A 20,391-nucleotide genomic window follows, 5' to 3' on the forward strand; every position below is an offset into this window, starting at 1 on the left:
TTATTTGAACCAATGCAACATATCTTTTTTGTTTTCATTAAGTGCAGAGAGCACAAACGGTTTGTTAGAGCATTTAAAACTGCACTGTCACAGCCTGAAATACTGTAGCATACGATGGAAGAAATCCCTAACCACATCCTGCACCTGCACACCCATGCGGTTACCTGCAGGATTTAAGCTGTAGAACAGAAGAAAGACTTTCTCAAATTCAGATTCCTGCTCTGCCTCAGTAACATACAATTTTATCTTATAAGAATTCAACATCACATTTGCGAAAATGTAGAGGTGAGCACGTCCTGTGATAATCATAATGATGATTTTCTTTAATATGAATCTAATGTTAGCTCGCATCATTGAAGGATTTTATTGTGTATGTGAATACCTCTGTCTTTATCATAATTATGTAGTGTATGACTAGTTACACTTTAGTTAGCTAAATAAGCTAACATAATCAGTACCTCTTGAGCAGCAGTCTATGTTAATGTTACTGATGTTATACAGCAACACAATAACCCAGTAGCTCAACTTTTATTTTTGATATTTGTTCGCCTTGAAAATGTGGTAACTGATCGTTGAAGGAATAAATACAATTTGCCCTGAAATGAACCATTTTGCCAGAAATTAAATCCTAAAATGCTTTCTATTTTTCTTTTGTGCACCCAGTAGCTTGGCACCATCAATACTGGTATTGTATTGAAATTTAGTTTGGAATTTGTTATTCAATGTACTGTGTACAACTAAAAATTGTATTGTAATTTGAAATGGCAGTGGGCCATAAAAAGGACATACATTTTTTTTAAAATGTCTTCTAACCATATGAACTGAACTGTTGTTAGTAGATATGGTTGCAGATGGGAATGCATTTGCAATGTAAGATATTAAACTTACTTTTGATTTCTATATATTGTATTGTATCTATTGTACAAAATCTTATCTGTATTATTTTTCTTAAATTTTTTTTGCACTAATCTGAGTAAACTGTAAAGATTGTTGTGTACATCAATCATATATATATATATATATACATATATGTATATATATATATATAATGAATTTCATTAATTCATAACATAAGATTAGCACATTTTATTAATTGCTCAAATTCCAGTAACTTGAATGTTTTTTGTTTTTTTGTTTTTTTATGAATAGATCAGTGATAGGGAAATATTTTCTATCATTGTTGAAAAGGCTGGAAGCATTTCAGTGAATTTTCTTGGCACACACAAAGGGATAGCTTCTGTGACATGGAATGTCATTCCAGTTCTTACTGCCTGCAGGCAAAGAAGAAATATGTACTTATACATGGCATGATATCTGAATTAAAAATCTAGTAAAAAGTTATAAAAGATATCTACTGTAGCTAAAAACAGCTATATGAGAAAGTTTTTACTCACCAGGCCAGTTTATATGCACACAGCACTCTCCAAATCTAGCATTTGGTTCATATGGATTCCACTTAGTAAAAGTCAATTTGGTGCCATCAGACCAAAAAAAGTTATATGTCTAAAAGGATGAACAGTGGAAATCACAGGGCTTAATATTTAATTAAAAGTTTGAGTTTCTTTATTTTTCCATGTCTTAGTCAGTATATCATGCACTATGCAGTGACCTGATTCCCTGCTCACATATATGACTGAACTCAGGGACTGTTTTATTCTTAGCTAACCTTCTGACAGCCATTGAGGCCGATCCATGTTGGATTCTCATCATGGTCATGAGCACGGATAACAGCCTTAACCAGCTGATATTCATCTTCACTGTGTATCGAGACCAAGTGTCCACCACGATTCAGACAATGTATCTAGAAAAGAAAAAAGACCTATAACATTACATGTTCATTAACTGCAGTTATTATGCACAATTATATGTAATTTATAGGAAAATCCCTGGCACTGTATAAATGTCATAATTTAAATGTTATATTCTAAAACAATCCATCTCAGCTTCTCTAAAATACATTACAGTGTCAGCAGAGCTAATTCTTTAAAAGACTCATTCAGATTAGTTGTCACAGAGAATGTTACAGGAGATCATTCAAACCATTCGCAATAACATTGTACAGTAGTTTATCTGTGTGTGACAGGTGATACTACAACTATTAACACTATTTTTCTAGACTCTCTAGGTACTTCAGATTTCTTATCTACTGCCAGTTTACATGTGTACTGTAATGTAAATACTGATGTAAATATGGCTAAATCCACAACTGTGGATTCATATCTACACTACTATGTTTAATTAAAATTCTACCACTGATATACTAATAAATATGACTTTCATAAAATTGTATTACTTTTGTATTAAGATATCAAATGTAAATACAGTTGAAATGAATTTAATTGCACCTCAGCCGAAGCCCAGTCCAAACTGTGGGCCTGATATGTGAAGCAACGTCCGCCATATTTCACCCAGCCAAATGGACAGCTTGAGTAACCTCTGCTTTTTACTTGATGTTCGGCAGCTTCAATATTGATAAAAATATATACAATTAATAAAATATCATGTATAGAATATATTAATAACATAGGGGCCAAAAGATCTAGAGATATACAATGTAAGGTCAAAGAATGTAAACACCTGAGCATCACACCAATATGTTGCTCTTCCCCAAACTGTTGCCACAATGTCAGAATCACAACGCTCTAAGAAGCTCTAACATTACAATTTCCCTTTGGGCCAAAAACAATTTCCAGTATGACAATACCCTGTGCACAAAGCAATCTCCATAAAGACATTGGTTTGCCAAAGTTGGTGTAAAAGAACTTGTGAGTGTGCAGAGCTGTGACCACAACCCCACTGAACACCAATGGGATGATCTCACTAATGTTCTTCTGGCTGAATGTACACTAACCCACTAATAAAATATATTGGAAAGCCTTCACAGAAGAGTGGTGCTTTTTATAACAGCAAAATAAAACTGAAATGAGATGTTCAAAAAGCGCATGATGTGATGGAGGAGTGTCCACATACTTTTGAATTAGACTGTTTTGGTGACAGAAATCAATTTGTAGAAATGTCTCTCCAATCTTATTTATTCGGAAAGCCACATAAAGGCATACTTGAGGAACTACAGTTGTGAAATGCGTAAACCATTAGCTGTGTCAGCTTAATAAAATACTTCTTTCCAGATAATAAATTAAACACAATAACAACAACAACATAATTTTTAGCCATTAGCTACCATGAACTATTTAGGTTCCATCCTCTGCCTTTTAAGTTTTGGTCTCAATATATACATTTTAGAAATAAAAAAATTAGGAAAGAACGTACTAATGGGGTATTCTTAATATCATGCTGATCAGTGCAGGTATTTTAATTACCTTTCACAAGGTCATCAAAATCGGCCGCTAGAAAAAAGAACGAGAGAAAAGTAAGTGCTGGTGGTTACAGTGACAATTCAATTGATGATTTTCAAGATTTTAATTTTAATTTTACCTGATAAAGTGTTCACCACATTATCTGAAAAGAATAATGGGTAAAGTACATCATTTCTTGTCAATTATTTTCTCTATATTACTTGAAGACTTTCTCTATATCATTATATTACTAAACACAGATGATGAATTTTGATGTTGTTCAAAAAAGCATTCTCATGCTTTCATCATATCATTTTGGCTACAGTCACATGATATAAACCAAGTCATAATTTCACTAACAATATAATATTTTCGAAGGTACAAATATAAAACCAAACATCAATATCAAAACTATACTATCACATACAATTCTTTAAATATTTTAGTTTTAGTTATATTTGACTTAATAGAGTTAAGACTCTTACCCAAAGCTACTGTGGCGAGAATAAGAAGCATCACCACTTTGGTCTGACAAGCCATAGTTCTAAATTTTGATGCACTGCAAGAAAAGCATGATTTGTGTTAATGTAAAAAAGAATTTTTTATGTTATACATCTTCGCAATTCTACTTACATCTAATCAGCAGTCTTTTCTTACTTGATATAACAAATTAAGGTAAGTGGTGATGCTTATATAGTGCCACTGACATGAACTTCCTCTTTCTAAAGAAAAATAACAATCATCTGAACTGAATAAATGATTATTGCATAATGCTGTAAATGCTCAAGATCATGTGGATAAGCCAGGACCTTTGAATTTCAACATTAGCACCTCATCTCAACCGTGAAGCTTGAAGATGGCAGTATTATGGTGCACAAGGCTTACTGTTATTGATGTGAATATGGATGGATAATCAGAAGAAATGTAACATTTTGGAACGGCTGGGTCAAATAGCCACCAAATACAAGTGTTATTGAAAAAACAAAAAAGAGCAGTTCATGCAAGGAAGCCTGACATAATTGAGATGAAGCAGAATTGTAAGGCGGAATGGGCCAACATTCCTCCAACCCATTGTGTAGGATTGATCACTAGTTATCAGAAACGTTGGATTTAAGGGTTTACAAACTTAATCGCAGTTCTATATACTGTAATATTTCTTACGGGTGTAAAATTGCATATCATCCTATTGTTTGGATATATGTATACATGCACATGTTTACAATTTTTATAATTTTATAAGTCTTCTTGGGCTGTTTACTAGAGTGTTTAAAAAAAGAGTTAAAAATGTTCTTTGTTGGTTGAAGCATTATAATCCATAATTGCAATAATTATCGTCTGTTACTCAAGTGAACAGATGTTTCCTGTGTTGCCAGCAACTTAACAAAAAACTGCTTCTGTAGGGTGACTAAGACTAACTGAAATGAGATTCACAGATAGTAACAAGTGAAAGGACAGGTGAAGTACAGGTCAGAGAAAGAGAGCACCAGACCATAGCTTGTTATAGTAGAACGTACAATCAGGTATGTAATGAGTTCATATGGAATCATTCTGACCCATGATGGAGAGGCCATCAAACACATTAATTGTATGTAGGAGACTCGTTAAAAACATGTGAGACATTGAATGACGACACGCCCTATGAAAGTCACAAATGATTAGCATTAATGGTAGAGTGTTTTATCAAATATGGACTGGCTTACTCACCATGACCAGTTAGATTTCAATCTTTTTTTAAGACGTATAAAATGCTCATGTTTTTATGTGGAGCCATGTTAGTAACATTTGTGCTTTCATCACACACAACTGAATAAAAATCTACACAACCAAATTATTAAGGACCTCATGCTAAATCTAGGTAACACTGTGCAGATGGAGATGATTTCTGTTATGTTTTTCTGTTCTAGGGTAAAGAGTGCTTATTTGAGTTACTGTACCCTTCCTGTAAGTTTTAAAAAGTTAATACAAGTTTCCATTCTCCTTAACCTCTCTCATTAACAGGATGTGTCCACATACAGACCTACTGTTTTAGGGCTTTAATAGTAGATGTTTTTCTTCATCAACATTCTTAGTTTAGATATCTATGACAATCCCAGCAGATCAGCATTTTCTGAAAGACTGAAATCAGTCTGTCTGGCACTAACCTCCATGAGGTCACTTTCCCCCCAATTTTATCCCTTGACACTATACTTTTTTCAAGCTTTTTTTTATTTCTGATAAATTAAACAACATTTGCTCTGAAACTATACATTCTATAACTATACAAACTATTTTTTCCCCATGTCTTTGGTGCTGTCAGGAGCTTGGCAACTTTACTACTTTAACCAGACTTAGCTCAGATTTATTTTTACATGCATGTTTAAACTAGCATTTAAAATTTCTTAATAGTTAGGCAATTTTAATTTTATTATTATTATATTACTCAGGCCATTTAAAAAAATGGCCGTGGGCTGAAGTGTGGACACTCGTGTTATATGATTATGACACAATGGCTTATAATTGGATATAAGTATGCTGGGCTACATATGTAATCCGGTTCCCTGAGAAAGGAACGAGATGCTGCGTCATGGCTTGATGCAATGGGAATGCTTCATTGAGGAAGTTGGTCTGAATCTCTGTGTGCACACTTGCCAATTTAAAGGATTGGATAGGACATGTGACGAAGGAATACACACCAACAAGCCCATATAAGGGCATCTACGTCACATGACTCTGGCTTCCACTAGTCTGAAGGAAGACCAAGTGGTTGTTTGGCGGGTGGCAAGCAACGGAGCGTCTTGTTCCCTTCTCAGACGCAGGTTTCTGGAATGGAGTCCAAGTCCAAAGTATAAAACCTGATAAAGGTTTGTGGAGAGGATCACCCCACTGCAGCATAAATATCAGCAGGAGGAACACCTCTGGCCAAGGCACTGGATGAAGCAACACTTCTAGTAGAATGAGCCCTAATGCCTAGAGGCAAAGACATGTCACGTGCCTCATAGGCCTGGGAAATATCCTCCACTACCCAGTGCGCTAGTCACTGCTTGGAGACCGAATTGCCTTTATTGTCAACTGGTGATAACTTAGTCACCTGGTGTGAGCTCAACCACCAACTGCTCAATGCTGGGAAAAGAAAGGAACTAGTAGTGGACTTTAGAAAATCCAGAACCCCAGCCTCTCCTTTGTCTGTCCTTGTTGAAGTTGAGATTGTTGAGAATTACAAATACCTGGGAGTCCATATTGACAACAAACTGGACTGGATACTAAACTCAACAGCGCTCTACAAGAAAGAACAGAGTAGGTTGGAGGCTCAGGTCCTTCATTGTCTGCAACACCATACTGTGGATGTTCTATGATTCTGTGGTGTATAGTGTCATTTTCTATGCAGCGGTCTGTTGGGGAAGTAACATGAAGGTGGCAGAGAGGAATAAACTGGACAGACTAATCAGGAGGGCTGGGTCTCTACTTGGCATGGAGCTAGACCCAGTTCACGTTGTTGTTGAGAGAAGAATGCTGTCAAAATTCCATTCAATCCTGGAAAACCCTTCTCATCCACTACACAGTGTGCTGGTTAATCAGAAGAGCACATTCAGCCAGAGACTGATCACTGCCAAGTGTAGCACTGAGCAATTTAGGAAACCCTTCATCCCTGTGGCAATTAAACTGTACAATTCTTCCTTTTAAATGTTGGGACATTTTCATGTGCAATTTCATGCACAATAATTAATAATGGGTGCTATATTAATTATAGACCTTTCATGCACATTACAATTTCACCTTTATCTATCATGTACAATTCAACTTTACCATTATCACTTGTTAAAATTACCACCAATTTACAATCTTTGTGTGCAATACTACAGTTCAACACTATTATTTGTACAATATTTGTATAGTATTTGTATTTATTTATTCTATTTTACAGTTTATGTAATGGTGTATATATTTATTTATTTCTCTCTTACATTTGTATTAGGGCAACTGTAACATGGCAAAGGAATTTCCCCCTGGGATTAATAAAGTTCTTTGAATCTTGAATCTTGAATCTTGTGGCCGCCAAAGCAGACTAGCAGAGCGGAGGACTTATGACATATACACTAGGTACCTTGGAAATTTATTCTGGCATGGGACGCAAAATAGCCCTGACCTAACCAGGAGCAAACTCCAGGCAGGAGGGGGTGGCTGACAGGACCTGTAAGTCCACTACTCTCTTCAGAGATGTCAAGGCTAGGAAAAGGGTGACTTTAGGGTAAGAAACTTCTAGAGGCTGCCCTCATAGGCAAGAGGGCTTCCAGCAGCCCCTCTATGGCAACAGAGAGGTCCCAAGAGGGGAGATGTGGTCTACAGGAGGGCTTCAGCCTCCTAGCACCATACAGAAATCAAGAGACCAGAGGCTGCCTCCCAAGGTAGGCCCTCTGGTAAGTGGTTTGCAGCAAAGGCTGCCATATACACTATTAAAGTGGAGGGCATTAAGCCATCAGAGAGGTGCATCTGCAGAAATTCCAGCTATAAACTAATGAAGCAGTTGACTGGGTCCTGTTGGCACAAGCTAGCGATAGCTAGCTAATGTCTCTTTAACCCTGGCTAGCATTATGCTCTTTGAGGCCTATGACCGATGAATAATTAGAGGAGGCCAGAGTAAACATGTGAGCACAATACAGGTATTTGTGTGTACTCAGTGTGGAGGTCCGGGAAAAAGGGGAGCTTTTTTGTGGAGGCAGCACTTGGCTTGATGTTAGGTAATGATCGTCAAGTTTAGAACAGACACCGGTGGCCTGATCATCAGGCCAATCCGAACTAAGCATGGAAACGGCATGCGTAATCACCTCCAATAGCTCTTCAAATGCTACTGATTGCTTTTCTTTAGAAGCCCATTCAGGAGCAGCAAACTCGTCATTGTCCACATCGAGCTCCTCAGAGCCCAATGCAGACAAAAACAACATCTCGTTTGGGGCTGGGGATGTGTGCACACAGAGCTTCAAGAAGATGAAGTGATCCCATTGCATCAAGCCATGATGCAGCATCGAGTTCCCTCAAAAGGGAACCCACTGGCATTAAAATGTCTCCTCACCATATAATCAGTTAAAGGGAATACATGTGCAGATCTTAAATTACTGCTTTTACATTTTGAATTTTGATTTTTTTTTTTTTTTTGAAAAAGATGTCATTATTACTTTAGTTCTATTGTATCTGTTTTTTCCCCTGATAAACAGAAATTTTATTTGTAGTTTTTATTTTTTAGACCATGCTGTATGAACTGCAGTAGTTTGTGATGCCATGACACAAAAAGATCACTTTTTTATATTATGATGCTTAATATGATTAGTAACTGAAGCTCTTGATCTGTATCTGTAAGACTTTTGCATTGCACTGATACCACATGTTCAGCTGATTAGATAACTGCATGAATGTGCAGGTGTTACTATTAAAGTGGATGGTGACACAGTGAACAAAATGAATGAGTTGTAGAAACAAGGAAACAATGTAAATGCATCATCTCTTTAGAAAATATGGCTAAAATCTGCAGCTGAAGATGGTTGTTGGTCTTTACTGCTTCAAATCTCAGATGTGGTGGATTCCGAACTGCATGTTGTCAGATTTGTGTGGAGAAAGAAAAGTGCAAAAACAAAAACATTTTATTAAATTTTTAAAAAATAAATTTTTATTTATTTATTTTTGCAGGAATGCTGCATAGTTTCAGAAATCTAAAATGCTAGCACAAGATTTTGTGCCCAAAGTAACAGGCAATATATTGTGGGATAGATGGATTTATTTTTTCAAGAGTTCATTTCAAAATAACACCAAAATGATAACTTTTCATGGAAAACAGAAAATAATTGTGTAAATTGCCTTAATAAATGTTTTTTTTTTACATCCATCAGTGAAAGAAAATATTTTTTCCAACATAAGGCAAGGTGAAGCAGGGCGCATTTCAGTAAATCTTCTTGGCACACACAAAGGGATAGCTCCACAGACATGGAACATCATTCCATCTCTTAGTGCCTGCAGAGGAAGAAGAAATATATACTTACACATGACATGACAACTGAATTATAGTTATAAAAGTTATAAAATGTAAATACAGCAACATAAAGAAGTTTCTACTCACCAGGCCAAGGCCAATTTACATTCACACAGCACTCTCCGAATAGAAAATTTGGTTCTCCAAAATCCCACTTAGTAAAAGTGAGTTTGGTGCCATCAGACCAAAAAAAGTCAAACATCTGAAAGGATGAACAGTGGAAATGACAGGGCTTAATAGTCATTAAAAAGTTTGAGTTTCTTTATTTTTCCATGTTTTAGTCAATAAATCATGCACTATGCAGTGATATAATTCCCTGCTCACATATATGTGTAACGTCCCGTCAGACATAGGAGTATTAGAATCCATTCGTGGACAATGTAAAGGGCCGAAGGCTAAGATTTTGGTCGAGGTCACGGAGAAACAGGGTCAAAACCAGAAAGCTATGTAGAAACAGTCAAAACCAAAACGCTAGTCCAGAAAACGAAGTCAGAAGAAAACAAGCAGGGTCATACATGAGGAAACTAGACAATAGATAAATCAAGGCTTGGCAGGTAACACTAAGGAAACAATGCTTCGCAATGAGACTGAGATAGCGTGCTGCTTTTATACGTCACTGAACCGGAAGTGAGCAGAAACAGTTAATATTCGGGCGATGGCTCCCTCTGGTGTTCAGGCCTCGTGACAGAACCCCCCTGTCTAAGAACACCTCCAGGTGTTCGACGTCGAGGGCGTCCCCTCGGGCGAGGAGCGGGTCTGTGGGGAAAGTTCAGGTGGAATGCTTCTATGAGAGCGGGGTCCAGGATGTCGTGTGCATTGACCCAGCAGCGCTCCTCCGGGCCATATCCCTCCCAGTCCACCAAGTATTGGAGGCGGCGGCCCTGATGACGCGAGTTAAGGATGGTGTGAACCCGATAGGCGAGGGAACCGTCAATGTCCAGGGGAGGGGGTGGCTCATGGGCAGTGGGGCCCGCGGTCTGTGGCTCGTGATAGGGCTTGAGCAGAGATACATGAAAAGTGGGTGCGAGGTGGTAAGAGGCAGGCAGCTCTAGGCGAAACGAGACGGGATTAACCTGGCGAATAATTTTGAAAGGAATCTGGGGCTGAGCTTACGACAGGGCAGCTTGAGTTTCAGGTTGCGTGTGGATAACCAAACCTTTTGACCCACTTGGTAGGTAGGATGGGGTTGGCATCAGCGATTGGCTTGAATTACTTGCCTACGTATAGCCCGTTGAAGGCAAACATGGGCTCGTTCCCAGATCTCCTGGCTTCGCCTGGACCACTCGTCAACCGCGGGGACGTCGGAGGGCTCCCCGGACCACGGGAACAAAGGTGGTTGATAGCCAAATACACATTGGAACGGTGTCAGCCCCGTAGAGGAATGGGTTAAGGAGTTCTGAGCATATTCGGCCCATGGGAGGAATTCACTCCATCAGTGCTGTTCCTTGCTGCAGTAAGCCCTCAAGAACCTTCCTAGTTCTTGATTCAGACGTTCGGCTTGCCCGTTAGATTGGGGGTGGTATCCTGAGCTCAGACTGACTTTGATTTTCAGCTGCTTACAGAACTCCTGCCAGACCCTGGAGGTAAACTGCGGCCCTCAGTCCGATACTATGTCTTCAGGGAGCCCAAAATTCCGGAATACTTTGTGAAAAATGGCTAAGGCGGTTTCCATAGATGTAGGTAATCCCTTCATGGGGACCAATTTGCAAGCCTTGGAAAACCGGTCAATGATGACCATGATGGTCGTGAAGCCCTGTGAGTCAGGGAGGTCAGTGAGAAAGTCTATAGAGATGTGAGACCAGGGACGGCGTGGGACGGGTAGCGGCTCCAACAGACCTTCAGGCAGATGGCACTCGGTTCGAGACTGGGCGCAGACGGAGCATGAGCGTACAAATTTTTCCACATCCTGATGAAGAGAAGGCCACCAAAAGGTTTGACGCAGCAATTGGGCCGTACGATGGATGCCTGGGTGGCCGGAGCTGGGGCATTCATGCGTCCACCTGATCAGTCTTAGACGGAACGTGGTGGGAACATAACGTTTGGAGGGTGGACAATTTGGGGGAGGAGCCTCGGATGTGTAAGCCTTTTTAATTTCTCCTATGAAATCCCAACGAATGGGGGCTACTAAAACAGATGGTGGGAGGATATTATTAGGGTGTGAGGGTGACTCACTGACCTCATGAATTCTGGAGAGGGCATCTGCTTTCCCGTTCTTCGAGCCGGGACGATAGGTGACCGTGAACTTGAACCGTGAGAAAAATAATGCCCACCTGGCTTGGCGTGGATTAAGGCGCTTTGCTTCTCAGAGATACGCAAGGTTACGGTGATCAGTGAGAATGAGGAACGGGTGAGCTGCCCCCTCCAACCAATGTCTCCACTCTTCCAGGGCAACCTTCATAGCTAGAAGTTCCTTGTTGCCCACGTCGTAATTCAATTCCGCCGGTGTTAGTTTTCGAGAGTAGAAGGCACATGGATGTAGTTTGCCGGACTCTGGCTGGCGTTGAGAGTACTGCTCCCACCCCGCTGTTCGAGGCGTCCACCTCTACTGTAAAAGGTAAGTCAGGTCGTGGGTGTCGGAGTATAGGGGCGGAGGAGAAGCTGTGCTTAAGCTTATCGAAGGCTGTACGGGCTTGATCAGTCCACTTTAGTTTCTGTGGTTTACCCTTTAACAACGAGGTTAGAGGACTGGCTATGGTGCTATAGTTCCGAATGAAACGGCGATAAAAGTTAGCAAACCCCAGGAATCGCTGGAGGCCTTTAACATTGGTGGGCTCAGGCCAGGACATGATCGCGGACACTTTGGACTGGTCCATCTTTTGAGAGATCACGTAACCAAGAAATGTGATGGAGGAACAGTGGAACTCACACTTTTCCAACTTCACGAAGAGGTTATGGGTTGCCAGGCGGTGGAGGACTGCTCGAAGGTGGGAAACATGTTGTTTCAAGTCTGATGAGTAGATCAAAATGTCGTCAATGTAGGCTATTACGTGGCTGTGGAGCATGTCCCTGAATATTTCATTTATCATGGATTGAAACACCACCGGGGCGTTAGTGAGTCCATAAGGCATGACTAGGTACTCGTAGTGTCCATTAGTGATGTGGAAAGCAGTCTTCCATTCGTCTCCTTCTCTTATCCTGATCAGGTTGTAGACACTGCGTAGATCGAGTTTAGTGAATACTTTGGCCCCTTGTAGCTGTTCAAGGGTGGCTGGAACTAAGGGGAGAGGATATGGGTAAGGCACGGTGATAGCGTTCAAACCGCGATAGTCAATGCATGGACGGAGCCCTCCATCCTTCTTTTCCACAAAGAAGAAGCCTGCCGCCGCCGGAGATGTAGAGGGCCGTATATAACCTGCTGCAAGGGCCTCTTCGATGTAGTCCTCCATAGCCTTTTTTTCCGGGATGGAGAGAGGGTAAACTCGGTTCTTAGGTGGTACGGCATTGGGGAGGAGTTCTATGGTGCAGTCCCATGGTCTGTGTGGTGGGAGCCTGGTTGCCTTTTCCTTACTAAAAACTTCACGTAGGTTGTAGTATTCAGGAGGGAGCGAAGTGGGACTGGACGAAGCTGGGCTTTCAATAGAAGTAGCGAGGCATGGACGAGGAGTGTGATTCAAAAAACAGTTCTTTATGCAGAAAGGGGCCCATCTTCGGAGGTCACCGTCCTTCCAGGAAATGTCTGGGTTGTGAAGCTGTAGCCATGGAAGGCCCAGCACTATGGGGTTGGACGGGGAAGAGATGACAAAGAAAGATAAACGTTCATGATGGAATAATCCGAGTTGGAGGTCAATAGGTTGGGTTTGCTGAGAAATGAGACCCCCTCCGATGGGCTGATCGTTGATGGCGGTCACTCTGAGCGGGGGTATGCATGGGACTGTGGGGATGTGAAGATCGCGCACCAGAGTCTCGTCCATGAGGTTGACCGCCGAGCCTGAGTCAATTAATGCTGTGACAAAAAACTGAGAATGAGCAAAGAAGAGATATGCCAGAAGAGAAACTTTGGATAAGCGTACTATGTTTTCTACCTGTGGTGTAGATGATTTTTCAGGACATCGGAGCACTCTATGACCGGGTTTTCCACAGTAAAAGCAGAGGTTGAGTTTAGTACGCCGTTCACGCTCCTCCGCTGTGACTCGTGCCCTTCCCAGTTGCATGGGTTCAGAATGATCCTCTGTGTACGGTCGCACTTCCATTTTATAATGCGGCAGGGGGCGTGAGGTGGTGGCTGTAGGTCGGTGTTGGCGGCGCAGGTTATCCAGACGGATGGCAGTGGAAATGTATTGAGACAACGTGGCGTTCGTGTCGCGGCATGCCATTTCTGCTTGTAAATCCGGGTTGAGCCCCTCGCGGAAAACCGCCATGAGAGCAGTAGCATTCCATCCCGACTGAGCTGCCAACGTGCGGAATTTTATAGCATAATCTGCGGCTGTGTCCCCCCCCCGGCGTAATTCCAGCAGCTGAACGGAAACATCCTTGCCACCCGCCGGGTATTCTAACACTCTAACATTCTAACATTCTAACATTCAAGCGGACGATTTAACTTGGGGGTCGGAGTCCCAAACTGCTTCTGCCCAATCTAGGGCTCTACCGGTTAGCAGGGATAATATAAACGCGCACCTGGTTCTTTCGTTGTGGTATGCCTCAGGTTGGTGAGCGAAATAGTTATCGCACTGATGAAGAAAACCCCGGCAACGATCGGCGGATCCGTCAAACTTCTCAGGTAGAGCAAAACGAGGAAGTTCGCTGCGAGCGTCATACGCTGGCGCCGCAGCTGCTGCCTGATCCAGTGGCTGCTGCTGGAGCTGTTGGTTAGCTGCTTTCAGTGCATCGACCTCCGCCTGATAAGCTTGAATAAGGACTCGCTGTCGGCATAGCGCCGCTTGCATATCCGCTGGACTCATCTCAGGTGAAGCATTCTGTAACGTCCCGTCAGACGTAGGAGTATTAGAATCCATTCGCGGACAATGTAAAGGGCCGAAGGCTAAGATCTTGGTCGAGGTCACGGAGAAACAGGGTCAAAACCAGAAAGCTATGTAGAAACAGTCAAAACCAAAACGCTAGTCCAGAAAACGAAGTCAGAAGAAAACAAGCAGGGTCATACACGAGGAAACTAGACAATAGATAAATCAAGGCTTGGCAGGTAACACTAAGGAAACAATGCTTCGCAATGAGACTGAGATAGCGTGCTGCTTTTATGCGTCACTGAACCGGAAGTGAGCAGAAACAGTTAATATTCGGGCGATGGCTCCCTCTGGTGTTCAGGCCTCGTGACAATATGACTGAACTCAGGTACTGTTTTATTCTTAGCTAACCTTCTGACAGCCACTGAGGCCGATCCATGTTGGATTCTCATTGTGGTCATGAGCACGGATAAGAGCCTTAACCAGCTGATATTCATCTTCACTGTGTATTGAGACCAAGTGTCCGTCATAATTCAGACAGTGCTTCTAGAAAAGAAAAAAGATCTGCAACATCATTTAATGTTTATTAACTGCAGTTATTATGCATAATTATGTGTAATGTAAGGGAGAATCCCTGGTACTGTATAAATGCCATGAATAATTTAAATGTTATATTCTAAAACATGAGGTAAATATTCAGTTAATATAGGTCTAAACAAGTAGATATAGAACAAGCAGATATAACAGAAAAAGACATTCAATTACTCATCTATTTTCAAATAAATATTTAATGCTTTGTCCTGTGATATTACTGTTCACACATTTTTGCTAATATCACATTTAACTGTATGTTTAATACCAATTCTACCACTGATATTCTAATAAATGAGACTGTCATAAAATTGAAATCAAATGTAAATACACTTAAAATTAATTTAATTTCACCTCAGCCGAAGCCCAGTTCAAACTGTGGGCCTGATATGTGAAGCAACGTCCGCCGTATTCCACCCAGCCAAATGGACAGCTTGAGTAACCTCCGCTGTTTACTTGACGTTGGCAGATTCAATATTGATATAAATATACACAATTAATAAAATATAATTTATAGACTATATTAATTATATATTGAGGCCAAGAGTTCTAGAGATCTACAATATATGGTCAAAGTATGTGGACACCTGTGCATCACAGCAATATGTGGTTCTTCTCCAAACTTTTGCCACAATGTCAGAATCATACAATTGTAATTAATGCTGTTGTAGCTGTTGTAAGCTAACATTCCAATTTCCCTTTGCTGGAACTAAGGGCCAGAAACAATTTCCACCATGACAATACCCTGTGCACACAGTGAACTCCATAAAGACATTGGTTTGCCAAAGTTGTAGTAGAAGAGCTTGACTGTCCTGCACAGAGCTGTGACCACGACCCCACTAAACACCAGTGAGATGATCTCACTAATGATCTCAGCCATGCTTCAAAATATATTGGAAAGCCTTCACAGAAGAGTGGAGCTTTTTATAACAGCAAAATAAAACTGAAATGAGATTGCCTTTTAAGTTTTGGTCTCAATATATACATTTTAGAAATAAAAAAAAACACAGGAACGGTGGTACTAATGAGGTATTCTTAATATCATGCTGATCTGTGGAGGTATTTTAATTACCTTTCACAAGCTCATCAAAATTGGTTGCTAGAAATCAAAAAAAGAAAAAGAGAGAGAAAAGTAAGTGCTGGTGGTTACAACGACAATTCGAAAGTGTTCACCACATCAGGTAAAAAGAATAGAATGGGTAAAGGTCATCATTCTTGGTCAATCATTTTCTCTATATTACTTATACACACAGATGATGAATTTTGATGTTCAAAAAGCATTGTCATGCTTTGATCCTAGCATTTTGGTTACAAACACATGACAGGAACCAAGTCATAATTTCTCTAATATTTTCAAAGGTACAAATATAAAACCAAACATCAATATCAAAACTATACTATATTATAACATACAATTCTTTAAATATTTTAGTTTTAGTTATATTTGACTTAATAAAGTTAAGACTCTTACCCAAAGCTACTGTGGCGAGAATAAGAAGCATCACCACTTTGGTCTGACAAGCCATAGTTCTAAATTTTGATGCACTGCAAGAAAAGCATGATTTGTGTTAATGTAAAAAAGAATATTTTATGTTATACATCTTCGCAATTCTACTTACATCTAATCAGCAGTCTTTTCTTACTTGATATAACAAATTAAGGTAAGTGGTGATGCTTATATAGTGCCACTGACATGAACTTCCTCTTTCTAAAGAAAAATAACAATCATCTGAACTGAATAAATGATTATTGCATAATGCTGTAAATGCTCAAGATCATGTGGATAAGCCAGGACCTTTGAATTTCAACATTAGCACCTCATCTCAACCGTGAAGCTTGAAGATGGCAGTATTATGGTGCACAAGGCTTACTGTTATTGATGTGAATATGGATGGATAATCAGAAGAAATGTAACATTTTGGAACGGCTGGGTCAAATAGCCACCAAATACAAGTGTTATTGAAAAAACTAAAAAGAGCAGTTCATGCAAGGAAGCCTGACATAATTGAGATGAAGCAGAATTGTAAGGTGGAATGGGCCAACATTCCTCCAACCCATTGTGTAGGATTGATCACTAGTTATCAGAAACGTTGGATTTAAGGGTTTACGAACTTAATCGCAGTTCTACTGTAATATTTCTTACGGGTGTAAAATTGCATATCATCCTATTGTTTGGATATATGTATACATGCACATGTTTACAATTTTTATAATTTTATAAGTCTTCTTGGGCTGTTTACTAGAGTGTTTAAAAAAGAGTTAAAAATGTTCTTTGTTGGTTGAAGCATTATAATCCATAATTGCAATAATTATCATCTGTTACTCAAGTGAACAGATGTTTCCTGTGTTGCCAGCAACTTAACAAAAAACTGCTTCTGTAGGGTGACTAAGACTAACTGAAATGAGATTCACAGATAGTAACAAGTGAAAGGACAGGTGAAGTACAGGTCAGAGAAAGAGAGCACCAGACCATAGCTTGTTATAGTAGAACGTACAATCAGGTATGTAATGAGTTTATATGGAATCATTCTGACCCATGATGGAGAGGCCATCAAACACATTAATTGTATGTAGGAGACTCGTTAAAAACATGTGAGACCTTGAATGACGACACGCCCCATGAAAGTCACAAATGATTAGCATTAATGGTAGAATGTTTTATCAAATATGGACTGGCTTACTCACCATGACCAGTTAGATTTCAATCTTTTTTTAAGACATATAAAAGGCTCATGTTTTTATGTGGAGCCATGTTTGTATCATTTGTGCTTTCATCACACACAACTGAATAAAAATCTACACAACCAAATTATTAAGGACCTCATGGCAAATCTAGGTAACATTTTGCAGATGGAGATGATTTCTATTATGTTTTTCTGTTCTAGGGTAAAGAGTGCTTATTTGAGTTACTGTACCCTTCCTGTAAGTTTTAACAAGTTAATACAAGTTTCCATTCTCCTTAACCTCTCTCATTAACAGGATGTGTCCACATACAGACCTACTGTTTTAGTGCTTTTATAGTAGATGTTTTTCTTCATCAACATTCTTAGTTTAGATATCTATGAGAATCCCAGCAGATCAGCAGTTTCTGAAAGACTGAAATCAGTCTGTCTGGCTCTAACCTCCATGAGGTCACTTTCCCCCCAATTTTATCCCTCGACACTATACTTTTTTCAAGCTATTTTTTATTTCTGATAAATTAAACAACATTTGCTCTGAAACTATACATTCTATAACTATACAAACTATTTTGTCCCCATGTCTTTGGTGCTGTCAGGAGCTTGGCAACTTTACTACATTAACCAGTCTTAGCTCAGATTTATTTTTACATGAATGTTTAAACTAGCATTTAAAATTTCTTAATAGTTAGGCAATTTTAATTTTATTATTATTATATTACTCAGGCCATTTAAAAAAAATGGCAGTGGGCTGAAGTGTGGACACTCGTGTTATATGATTATGACACAATGGCTTATAATTGGATATAACTATGCTGGGCTACATATGTAATCCGGTTCCCTGAGAAAGGAACGAGATGCTGCGTCATGGCTTGATGCAATGGGAATGCTTCATTGAGGAAGTTGGTCTGAATCTCTGTGTGCACACTTGCCAATTTAACGGATTGGATAGGACATGTGACAAAGGAATACACACCAACAAGCCCATATAAGGGCATCTACATCACATGACTCTGGCTTCCACTAGTCTGAAGGAAGACCAAGTGGTTGTTTGGCGGGTGGCAAGCAACGGAGCGTCTTGTTCCCTTCTCAGACGCAGGTTTCTGGAATGGAGTCCAAGTCCAAAGTATAAAACCTGATAAAGGTTTGTGGAGAGGATCACCCCACTGCAGCATAAATATCAGCAGGAGGAACACCTCTGGCCAAGGCACTGGATGAAGCAACACTTCTAGTAGAATGAGCCCTAATGCCTAGAGGCAAAGACATGTCACGTGCCTCATAGGCCTGGGAAATATCCTCCACTACCCAGTGCGCTAATTATAGACCTTTCCATTATCACTTGTTAAAATTACCACCAATTTACAATCCTTGTGTGCAATACTACAGTTCAACACTATTATTTGTACAATATTTGTATAGTATTTGTATTTATTTATTCTATTTTACAGTTTATGTAATGGTGTATATATTTATTTATTTCTCTCTTACATTTGTATTAGGGCAACTGTAACATGGCAAAGGAATTTCCCCCTGGGATTAATAAAGTTCTTTGAATCTTGAATCTTGAATCTTGTGGCCGCCAAAGCAGACTAGCAGAGCGGAGGACTTATGACATATACACTAGGTACCTTGGAAATTTATTCTGGCATGGGATGCAAAATAGCCCTGACCTAACCAGGAGTAAACTCCAGGCAGGAGGGGGTGGCTGACAGGACCTGTAAGTCCACTACTCTCTTCAGAGATGTCAAGGCTAGGAAAAGGGTGACTTTAGGGTAAGAAACTTCTAGAGGCTGCCCTCATAGGCAAGAGGGCTTCCAGCAGCCCCTCTATGGCAACAGAGAGGTCCCAAGAGGGGAGATGTGGTCTACAGGAGGGCTTCAGCCTCCTAGCACCATACAGAAATCAAGAGACCAGAGGCTGCCTCCCAAGGTAGGCCCTCTGGTAAGTGGTTTGCAGCAAAGGCTGCCATATACACTTTTAAAGTGGAGGGCATTAAGCCATCAGAGAGGCGCATCTGCAGAAATTCCAGCTATAAACTAATGAAGCAGTTGACTGGGTCCTGTTGGCACTGGTCGCAACAGAGACAAGCTAGAGATAGCTAGCTAATGTCTCTTCAACCCTGGCTAGCATTATCCTCGTTGAGGCCTATGACCGATGAATAATTAGAGGAGGCCAGAGTAAACATGTGAGCACAATACAGGTATTTGTGTGTACTCAGTGTGGAGGTCCGGAAAAAAGGGGAGCTTTTTTGTGGAGGCAGCACTTGGCTTGATGTTAGGTAATGATCGTGAAGTTTAGAACGGACACCAGTAGCCTGATCATCAGGCCAATCCGACCTAAGCTTGGAAACGGCATGCGTAATCACCTCCAATAGCTCTTCAAATGCTACTGATTGCTTTTCTTGAGAAGCCCATTCAGGAGCAGCAAACTCGTCATTGTCCACATCGAGCTCCTCAGAGCCCAATGCAGACAAAAACAACATCTCGTTTGGGGCGGAAGAAATTGCCCCAAAAGTGGAGATGTCAGAGTCAGCGGAAAGGACAAGAGAAAGGGATTCACCCATCTCTTGTTCCATTTCTGCCAGCTCTATGTGTGCATGCTGCTCACCCAAACAAACAATGCGAAGAGAATGTGTGTCATCTGCCATGATATAGCGTGGACATGGATGCACACATCCCTTGAATTGTTTGGAAGACATAATAAATGGCTAGTTTTTATATATCTTCTTTTTCCCTATTCTCGACAGACAAAACAGACAAACACCAAATCATATACAGAGCGATTCCTGAAGAAAAAGAAGCTGGAGTAATGTGACATAGATGCCCTTATATATTCCTTCATCACGTGTCCTATATGTGCCTTTAAATTGGCATGTGTGCACACAGAGCTTCAAGAAGATGAAGTGATCCCATTGCATCAAGCCATGATGC

The 20,391-nt window shown here is 40.3% G+C and overlaps 2 protein-coding genes across 2 annotated transcripts; both read right to left on the reverse strand.

Annotated features, from left to right (window-relative positions):
• Positions 1-1,071: 1,071 nt before the first annotated feature.
• On the reverse strand, positions 1,072-3,991 carry LOC131356718 (lactose-binding lectin l-2-like). Its single transcript, XM_058395905.1, has 8 exons — positions 3,930-3,991; positions 3,782-3,855; positions 3,436-3,459; positions 3,321-3,347; positions 2,346-2,461; positions 1,667-1,801; positions 1,395-1,503; positions 1,072-1,271 (listed from the first exon to the last, which is right to left on the reverse strand). Exons 2-8 carry the CDS (start codon positions 3,834-3,836, stop codon positions 1,201-1,203), a joined length of 537 nt encoding a protein of 178 aa, XP_058251888.1. The 5' UTR covers positions 3,837-3,855; positions 3,930-3,991; the 3' UTR covers positions 1,072-1,200.
• Positions 3,992-9,024: 5,033 nt separating this feature from the next.
• On the reverse strand, positions 9,025-16,470 carry LOC131356840 (lactose-binding lectin l-2-like). The gene is made up of 7 exons (XM_058396048.1): positions 16,403-16,470; positions 16,255-16,328; positions 15,856-15,882; positions 15,138-15,238; positions 14,604-14,738; positions 9,382-9,496; positions 9,025-9,275 (listed from the first exon to the last, which is right to left on the reverse strand). Exons 2-7 carry the CDS (start codon positions 16,307-16,309, stop codon positions 9,205-9,207), a joined length of 504 nt encoding a protein of 167 aa, XP_058252031.1. The 5' UTR covers positions 16,310-16,328; positions 16,403-16,470; the 3' UTR covers positions 9,025-9,204.
• Between the last annotated feature and the right edge of the window lie 3,921 nt (positions 16,471-20,391).

Source organism: Hemibagrus wyckioides, linkage group LG07, assembly GCF_019097595.1.
Source record: "Hemibagrus wyckioides isolate EC202008001 linkage group LG07, SWU_Hwy_1.0, whole genome shotgun sequence".
In the NCBI taxonomy this organism is placed as follows: Eukaryota; Metazoa; Chordata; class Actinopteri; order Siluriformes; family Bagridae; genus Hemibagrus; species Hemibagrus wyckioides.

Excerpts from the sequence above, each read along its gene's own strand:
- LOC131356840 (XM_058396048.1), bottom strand. The coding sequence starts at position 16,309 with ATGGCTTGTCAGACCAAAGTGGTGATGCTTCTTATTCTCGCCACAGTA. Across the intron at positions 9,497-14,603 it reads GCCTCAGTGGCTGTCAGAAG|ATGTTTGACTTTTTTTGGTC; the intron begins GTTAGCTAAGAA and ends TCATCCTTTCAG. Across the intron at positions 9,276-9,381 it reads TGTAAATTGGCCTTGGCCTG|GCACTAAGAGATGGAATGAT; the intron begins GTGAGTAGAAAC and ends CTTCCTCTGCAG.
- LOC131356718 (XM_058395905.1), bottom strand. The coding sequence starts at position 3,836 with ATGGCTTGTCAGACCAAAGTGGTGATGCTTCTTATTCTCGCCACAGTA. Across the intron at positions 3,348-3,435 it reads TGTGGTGAACACTTTATCAG|CGGCCGATTTTGATGACCTT; the intron begins GTAAAATTAAAA and ends TCTTTTTTCTAG. Across the intron at positions 1,802-2,345 it reads TGGACTGGGCTTCGGCTGAG|ATACATTGTCTGAATCGTGG; the intron begins GTGCAATTAAAT and ends TTTCTTTTCTAG.